Genomic DNA, 9,071 nt, shown 5'->3' with positions numbered 1-9,071 from the left:
AATCATTACTAGTTTGCGATCGTTTGTGTAGTTTCTCATCTTATTCTTGTACTCGTAAGTTAGCCACCATACAAATGCTTAGTCGCTTGCTACAACCTCATCACTTATCCATTCCATGCCCATTAAGCTTTGCTAGTCTTGACACCCATGGTAATGGGATTGCTGAGTCCTCGTGGCTCGCAGATTACTACAACAACAGTTGTAGGTACAGGTTATACGATGATTTGACGAGAGAGCGATGCTTGCTTGTTTGGAGTTCTTCTTCTGCTTTTTCTTCTTCGATCAATGGATAGGTTCTGGGTCGGGAGCCTAGGGTTAGTAGGGTGGATGTCGTTCTTCTTTTTCCGTTTGATTTCATCCATTGTCGGATCCTGCTCTTCTGTATGATGATTGCTATGTATTGATGTATTGTTGTATTTATGTTGTAGCTTGTGGCGAGTGTAAGCCTTTATCTTGTATTCTCATCTATTCAGTACATGGTATGTTATAATGATATCCACCTTGCTATGCGCTCAAACTGTGGTTGTGCCCCATTCATCTATATATATATATATATATATATATATATATATATATATATATATATATATATATATATATATATATATATATATAGGGAAAATCCATCCTACCACCTGGTGGTAGTTACCCCACATGTCTCATATACTACCATGTGGTACTATATATATTATTTTATTATTTTAAATATGTATATATAATATATATAAGATATTTCAAAGCAAGTTATATGAAAAAACCACATATGAGTCCATAGTTTTTGTTATATTTGTGAAATACGTACATATTTGTACGTAAAAAAGAGCATACTCAAAAAATGGTATATACTATCTAAAAATTAGTATATATACTACCTAATCATTTTTATATACTACATACTACACGTACATACTCTCGGTTTCGATAGATACTACATACAACATACAAAACGCAAGTGATATATATATATATATATATATATATATATATATATATATATATATATATATATAGGACAAATGTTTCCTACAAGCAGTGGTAGTTACCACCACTTGCGTTTTGTATGTTGTATGTAGTATCTGTCAGAACCGAGAGTATGTACGTGTAGTATGTAGTATATAACAATGATTAGGTAGTATATATACTAATTTTTAGGTAGTATGTATCATTTTTTGAGTATGCTCATTTTTACGTACAAATATGTACGTATTTTACAAATATAACAAAAACTATGGGCTCATATGCAATTTTTTCATGTAACTTGCTTTGAAATATCTTAGATATAGTATATAAGCATATTTAAAATAATAAAATAGTATATATAGTGCCACATGGTAGTATATGAGACATGTGGGGTAACTACCACCGGGTGGTAGGATGGATTTTCCCTATATATATATATATATATATATATATATATATACACGGCTGCGCTAAACTAAGCCTGAGTGCATTTGTTTTATTCCGCGCTCCGGCCGAACTGCGCGCACACCGGCATGCCAATGAAACCAACACTCCTTCCACTTGACCGTAAAAGCTTCGTTGAACATAGTAATCCGACAAGAAATCTAGTAAAAAGGGAGCATGTGATGGGTCTGCGTGCACCACTCCGACAAATCAGCAAACTAATGCATGGTTCCAACCCTCCAGTCGTAAAAAGAGTGGGAAATATGCTAACAATAGTAAATAGTTTACTGCTCGTATCTTGCTTTTGTAATTTGCGCATATGAATGCTCTCCAGCGTTCCACCAGAAACATAGTAACGAGGGGTAAAGACTCCTCATGTGTGCTACAGTGGTTACTTGAGGAACTAGAGAAATGTGAAAAAGGACGGTAATACATTTACTACATCCTATATGAGTTAATTATATTAGCTACTCAAAGGTGCAAACAAAGGGTGGTAATTCAGTTACTACATCTTTTGTGAACTAATTACTATTGGCTACTCAACTAATGCATGAGTTGTATGTGGAAAATCCATATGAAGCAGAGATTTTTTATATTTTTGCATATTAACAGACTATGAAGCAAAGGCCAAAAAAAATTTGTTTAGCAAATCAACTATCCATACAAAAGAATATGAGCAGACTTTTTCTCCTTCATTACTATGCTTTCGATGAAAGTTACGTATGATAGTGGGATTCGTGTGGGCTAATTAGCAGTAATATCTTCACCGTCGTTACCATGTTTTTCTATTATTTTTAGTAGTTGGCAGAACTAGGAATAGGAGTGGTGTGTGCAGACTAACCACGTGTCTCTTACCACGAATTTCATTTTTTTTACCATTGATTTCCCACTGGTAGTAAATGGATGGAGGTGGTTACTATGTTTAGTGAGGCGTTTACGTTCAGGTGGGAGCGCTGGTTCGGCTGTACCATGGTGTGTGCGCTGTTTTATCGGCTCCTTGGGTGCGCGTTGTTAGACCGGAGCGCAGAATAGGAAATATGCGCTCGGGCTTAGTTTAGCAACCCTATATATATATATATATATATATATATATATATATATATATATATATTTGCTTCATTCAAGTCGCTGAAATTTATGTGCTTCATATACTCATATAACTTGTGTTCGACTACCAATACATTTGCTTCCTTCATGTTGCAAAAATATTACACTGCTTCATATGCTCATGTTTGTGCTTTCTATATCCTATGACATTGCTTCTGTCTACTATGCGGTATGTGCCCCCACACATGCTTTACATAGAACAATGGCTCGTAAGCACTTAATTCCTATCTTTCGGCGTTTGGGAGAGGAAGACACGTTAAGGTCACCGCATTGTATAATTATGTTTCCATTGACCAGAGAATTTGCTTCTGCAACATCCGAAAGATAGCACAATAACAATTTGAAGCAATAAGAAAGAAGAATGGAAGCATACAGTTACATACACTAGCAAGTGGTATGTTAATCATTCCTAATTTTATTAAGCATGAAAGCATAGGTTACAAGCAGAGATTGAGAAAGCACCCAAGGAGAGATAGGGGATGAAAATTGAACATGCAATCTGACGTCGGCCTTTCATCAGACTATAGATAGCAAGTATTTCCCTTACTTCTTGGGGGTTTCAAGATTGTGTATGTATCTGTTAAATTGCTCCAAGTTCTTGTACCATGGGTGTAATTAAACTCTTTGTTTTATATTGTTGAGAATTTCCAGTTCTATTTCAACTTCTGCTTTATTACCACATGAAAACAAGAGAAACTTGTGCAAGCTCAAGAAAAAAACAAATGATGGGTTTTACTTAAATTTGATCGGCAAATACATCTGCTCAATAAGCCGAGTATAATAAACACTTAATTTGAACAAAACAAGGATATCCTTATCTAAGTAGAACACACCATGCAAAGAACAAGGATTCATCCAAATTATAAGGAAAATAGTGGGACTGAGAAAATAACAGAGGAAATGGACTTGAACATGTTCAGGTTTCCAGCAGTCATATTACAAAGATGGGCCACATAAGTCAACAGTTTCTCTTGTTTTCACGGGTTTAAGGCTATAAAAATATAATACTTCTGATGTCTGCCTAAGAGGACTTAAAAAGATAAATTCAACTGTTACGCAATTACAAGACCAGGAAAAGCAACATCACTTTTTTTCACGAGCTTCAGGCTTTCAGCCAATGGCGACACTGTCAGAATGTTGGAGCTGAGCTTAACCGACAATCCTTTGGAGCAAACAACACCCTCACGAAGAAATGGCCATAGTCCAAGATTGAGTCATCAGGAGAAACAACAGCTCCAACATGTTCATCTTGAAAAGTCCACTTGAACACTGAACCGTTCACTTCTAAAAAAATATGCAGTTCTTCATTTGCTTTTACCGCGACAACATGCTTGAATAGTTTTTCCTCGCCAAATAATTTGTCATCAAACAGCACGACCCCACGAAGAGGATAGTCATCATATCCGGTGCTAAAAGCAGTGAACAACACATGGTGAGGATGGTCGACCTTTGCATATACTTGTATTACAGCCTCAACACTTTCTGAAAGGACTTTATATTTCAAGTCCAAATTGCAATTATCACCAGAAATCCGTTCATAAAGCATGAGATCAGCTTCAGTCCGGATATCAATCTCAGCATATGCAGAAAGTAGTTGCTTGTCATCTGATTCATCCCCTTCTTTCTTTACCCAAAGATCAACTTCTACTAAAGCCTTATCCAACAAATACATTCCTCGACAAGGGCTACAAAGTGGTATGACAAAGGAACCCTAGGATCTAACAGCTTGTTAGAACTAATAAGCGATATCCACTTCCACATACATTAGCATGTATCAACACAACAAACTCAGTAAGATATACTTGCACATGTTCAAATTAACTATTGAGTGATACTCCCATCTTGAGGGTGTTTTTTTTTACATATGCAAGACATGCAAGTTAATGCAATTGTGTCTGTTTTATCAATTGCTCAACATTTATGACATATCAGATTAGATTACCACTAGGGACCTCACAATAATTACCCAATGCCCCTCTACTATCCAGCTGATTGGGAGTTATAACCGTCTTAATTGCACATGTGTAATAAAAAACGACAAAGAAATAGAGTAAGTGTCTATATTGAAGTATATTAACAAGATGACCAGTTTTGTATGTTGGTGGTAAAAGTATAATCATATCCAATTTTGAGAACTGGTCTGATGGCTTGATGTGATCATCTATCTAATGCTTATAACAATATAAAGAGCAGATCCTTTGAACATGGAGAAACAAATTAACCTGACCTCACACACATCTTTTAATAGATGCGAGTAATGAAGGAGACAAATCAAAGAACCAAACTGACATAAATATCAGTGTTTTAATAATACATCAATCAACCATTTCTGAAAGAAAAACAAGCATACTATCTTCAGGAGGAAAGGAAGTCTTAATTACCTTCTTTTCAATCGTGACAGCGTTATCCCTGGGACGGTTAAAGACGTAGTTCCGTCGCGGGTCCAAGTAATCCCGAATGGCAAATATTCCATACACATTAATGGGATACAAGGGTTCAAAGCTTGATAGACGCATGAAGAATAATTGTAGCATGTAACTTGGTGTGCGCTCTCCAAGAGTTGATGGAGCTGCAATTATTTAGTGAGAACAAAAGCAAGTTATTATTTTAGGGAAAACGAAAGCAAGTTATTATTTTAGGGAAAACAAAAGCAAGTTGGTAACAAAATACATAGATATCTGACCTACTTATAAAGGTTTGAGTTGTGCACTACCCACATGTGGGACTAGCAACATTCCAAGAGACATAAATAAACAAATGTAACTTTTACTAGGTGTGAGACCTATCCCAAATAAACAAATACACTGCTACCCTAGTGTGAGAATGACACTCTTGTAAAAACAAAAATTATAAATGCAACTATGCCTCCAATTCAAAATAATGGTCTTTGATTTTAGTTTCTCTGCCCAGCTAATTCTTCGGTTCTATGTCATAGCAGAAGAGGGCAAACAAATTAGGCGAGAGATGTTGTCCTCCTACCTAATCTACAATATCGTGCATTCAACTTACTAACGCCCATTATCCTATGTTCCAAATTCAAAATGTATCTGACTATACATCTTGCAAAGGACCTACTACGGTCGCTCGAGACTCTTTAGCGACTGCAACATGATTTTTTATTACATTCACACTCTTTTTAATTGTGAACCATGCAACAGCCGCAAAACACCAGTAATTCCTCATTTTTTTATGGTTTCGTAGCAACGCACGAGCATTGTGCTAGTCAGTATATCACAACGGCAGATGAATTAATTACTAGGAATGAACGAATGGCAAACAGCACTTACTGGTAGAAGTGTCATGGGTCCTGTAGACACGATGGTGGCAGTTGAGCCCAAGGACGCAGGCACCTGTTGCGTCAGGGAACACTCTCATGGGATAGACGGGGCAAGGAGGAGCATCATCATCATCATAATCATAATCATAATCATCATCATAAACTCCCAGAGCCATAATCTCACTGCACAGCTTCGAGTGTTCATTAAGCTGTTGGGAGTACCTATGTACCCATTTGTCATCTATGTCATCTGCTTCGCTCTTGGGGTAGAGCTTTCCTGAAGAATTGATGTAGAACAGCTCAGCAGATAAATATATATTTTTGTTTTATCTGTTGAGAGAATCAGCAGCTACCTGGACAGTTTGTCTCGGCTAGTATCACTTGACAATTGCCATCGTCTTCATAATCGCTGCCCTCCTGTGTGCTACAGTCATCGACTCCTTCCTCTCCTACAGAATCAATCAATGTAAATCTAGGATCTAGGGATAGTTAATTACTTATGGAAGACGTCGGCAGGGAGAATCGGCTACCTTGTTCATCGTCGTCATCACTGCCCTCCTCCCGTGCGCTCCAGGTGCTCCAGCAGTCATCGCTGTCTTCCTCCCGCGGGAACATGAGGTCCAAGGCACGCCTGGCGACTTCACATGGATCTGAATCTGCTGCGCAGTTGCAATAGATAAATAGAAATTTGATCAACGACTAATTGAGTTGGCGGAAACAAGATCAACGACTAAGAGTATTAACGAAGAGTGGAGATGCATGATATACGCACAGGTGCTCATGCGCGCCGGCTGATCATGGAGCTCGGCAACCTCCACCCCTTCCCGCCGATCGCCTGGGTCTTCCGGGTAATCCCAATCGGCGCTAGCGTCGGGGTAGTGGGCGCTGTGATACGACAGGTTCCTCGATCCAAGGAAGACTTGCTCCTCCGTCGATGCCATCAACACGCTAGGGTTCCTTGGCAACGGCGCGGCGGCGGCGGCGGCGGCGGCGGCGAGTTGGGTCGGGACAGGTTAGGGATTTCTGCTCGCGGTTGCGGGTGTGGGGAATTGGGACGTTTTTTTTTTCTTTTTTCTTTCTTTCGAGGTAGTACATGAAAGGGCCCAAGGCCCGGCCCGGTTGCGTGTGCTTCGCGTCTCCCATTTTTTTGTTTTCTCGGAGAGAGAGTCTCAACTGTTTCGAGATTTCGAGAAAAGTTCTGATTCTCAGAATTCAAAAAAATGTTCGCCGCAATTTCAAAATAATGAATATTTTTTTAATTTTAACGAACATTTTTAATGACTTTTTCTTTTTTTAAAAAGGAGGTTAAACCCCCGGCCTCTGCATCAATCAATGCATACGACCATATTTATTTATTATTCAACAAATGTCTAACAAAAACATACATCAAGCCACCCGAAGCCACCACTTACACCTACAAAAATTGATAATTTGGAGTGCTCTCACTCCCCATATCTAAAACGGTGTCGTCGTCGATCCATCCACATAACGTATCGGAACTAAAGCCGGTGTAGCAGACCTAAAGCATACACCACATGCACACGTTTTAGAAGCCGCCATCATCATCGAACTGCTGACCCATCTTCGGGAGAGAGATCCGAATCGCCCTTGTCAGTCTGTCCATCTGTCGATGCCACCACGGCGCCACCGCCCTGCGCTCCTCCATCCAGACGCGAAGATTCTAGAGGATCTGTCGCGCGTAGCACCTGCTGACTAGGCATGACATAGCGTAGCACCTGCCGGCCAGGCATGACTTGACATCTCCACCGAAGCTCCGTGCAAGACGGAGCCACTCCACCTCTTGCCTCTATCTTTAAGCGCTGCTCCACAAACGATGCTCCCAAGAGAGAAACGACACTGCAGTGCCGTCATCGTCCGATCTGGAAGACCAGATCTTAGAGTTTCCCCCGGAGCAGCATGAGTGGGTCAACAAAAGTTACACGACGATGCCTTCATCAAGCTAACGACGCAGAACGCCGCCATCGCGTGCCACCGGCTCAGTTTTTACCGGCAACTCTGTCTTCCCGACTCGCAGCCGGGACTAGATGACGGATCTCGAGATCTGACCATCCAGCCTCATGCCGACCACCTCCGACATAGGAGATGGCCACCACCGCCGGCTGCACCGACTAGATCAGATATGATCAGAGGCGCCGCCGAACAGTCCACCAGGCCCTCCACGCCGCCTCCGCCGATCCGACACCCGATGGCGCGCCGCCGCCGACCGTAGCCACCATCCTTCCCGATACAGTTACGCGCCATGCCTGCAGCTGATACCGCCCGAGGCAGGGCCGGTCACCACATCGCCGCCTGTAGCAGCCATCGCCGCCGCGCCGCATAGATTGGATTGGCCGCGCCACCACGCGTTTAGGGGCCCCGCATCACCCCTAAGACGTGGGAGAGTGGGAGTCCTCCACCACCGCCGTCGGCCTCCGGGCTTAGCCTGGAGGCGTCCTCTGGCGGAGGCGGAGGGAGGGGAAGAGGAAGATAGCGCCCCCAGTGGCTAGGGTTTGGGTGCCGCCTGAGTAGCCCTAGAGGGGACGACGCGGGGGCTGTTGGACAGGGTCCTAGATAATGTTTGAATTGTTACCCCTGGCTCAATCAATTTGCTTATGGACACTTGATGAGTGAAATCAAGCATCACTTGACATTACTATAGCTTACTCCTGTGAAATTAGTACGTGATCAAAATAGAATAGTTGATAATCTAGCTAATATTGGTCGTTTTGGAGGTAATACCGCTTGTCGGTTAGCATCTCCAATGGCAAGTCTAAAATTTGGATATCTAAAAAACAATTTTAAACTAGATAACGCCTTGCACATTATTGCAGGAATCAGTTGCAATATATTTGAAGAGATTTGATTTTATGTACATGAATATTAGAATTAAATGATGTATGAACTAAAACAAAAAATGTATATTATATATAGTATTTGATTATTGTATAGTTAAAAATGCATATTAACACCTGGAAGGTAGCTGGCCTTGCGTGGCGCCCAAGGATTTGGTTACTGGATGGTAAATTTGCTTACCATTGGTTAGTCGTTTATCTCACCACCAACTATAAACACATTTATCAAAAGTTTCAAATATAGACAGTGGTGTATTGTTAAATGGCCATGGCAACTCTCACATAACAAGAAACTAGTCGTGGGTGTTGTGGTAACGGGTGGAGATCTCTGCAGTACTGCATTTGTTTTTAGAAAAGGAGGTTCAACCCCCGGACTCTGCATAAATCGATGCATGCAGCCATCTTTATTAATTATTCCATAAAGATCTGAC

At 40.8% G+C, this 9,071-nt stretch overlaps 1 protein-coding gene across 4 annotated transcripts; it reads right to left on the bottom strand.

Annotated features, from left to right (window-relative positions):
* Positions 1–3,400: 3,400 nt before the first annotated feature.
* On the bottom strand, positions 3,401–6,846 carry LOC123105666 (uncharacterized). Of its 4 annotated transcripts, none has more exons than XM_044527776.1 (6): positions 6,561–6,846; positions 6,319–6,447; positions 6,142–6,237; positions 5,799–6,065; positions 4,893–5,080; positions 3,401–4,222 (listed from the first exon to the last, which is right to left on the bottom strand). In XM_044527776.1, the coding sequence occupies exons 1-6, from the start codon at positions 6,727–6,729 to the stop codon at positions 3,641–3,643; spliced, it is 1,431 nt and encodes a 476-aa protein (XP_044383711.1). In that variant the 5' UTR covers positions 6,730–6,846; the 3' UTR covers positions 3,401–3,640. The 4 variants fall into 4 exon arrangements, with proteins under 4 accessions (XP_044383711.1, XP_044383717.1, XP_044383732.1 ...); XM_044527782.1 differs by having other exon boundaries at positions 6,319–6,444; XM_044527797.1 differs by having other exon boundaries at positions 3,712–3,920.
* Positions 6,847–9,071: the final 2,225 nt, after the last annotated feature.

The sequence above is a fragment of the Triticum aestivum genome, chromosome 1B (genome assembly GCF_018294505.1).
Source record: "Triticum aestivum cultivar Chinese Spring chromosome 1B, IWGSC CS RefSeq v2.1, whole genome shotgun sequence".
Taxonomy (NCBI): domain Eukaryota; kingdom Viridiplantae; phylum Streptophyta; class Magnoliopsida; order Poales; family Poaceae; genus Triticum; species Triticum aestivum.
This window is presented reverse-complemented; position numbering and strand designations above follow the sequence as displayed.

Bases quoted from the DNA above. Each gene is read 5' to 3' on its own strand.
- LOC123105666 (XM_044527776.1), bottom strand. From the start codon at position 6,729: ATGGCATCGACGGAGGAGCAAGTCTTCCTTGGATCGAGGAACCTGTCG. The intron at 6,238-6,318 runs GTAGCCGATTCT...TTGATTCTGTAG, and splicing joins TGATGACGACGATGAACAAG to GAGAGGAAGGAGTCGATGAC. The intron at 4,223-4,892 runs GTAATTAAGACT...GTTAGATCCTAG, and splicing joins CTGTCACGATTGAAAAGAAG to GGTTCCTTTGTCATACCACT.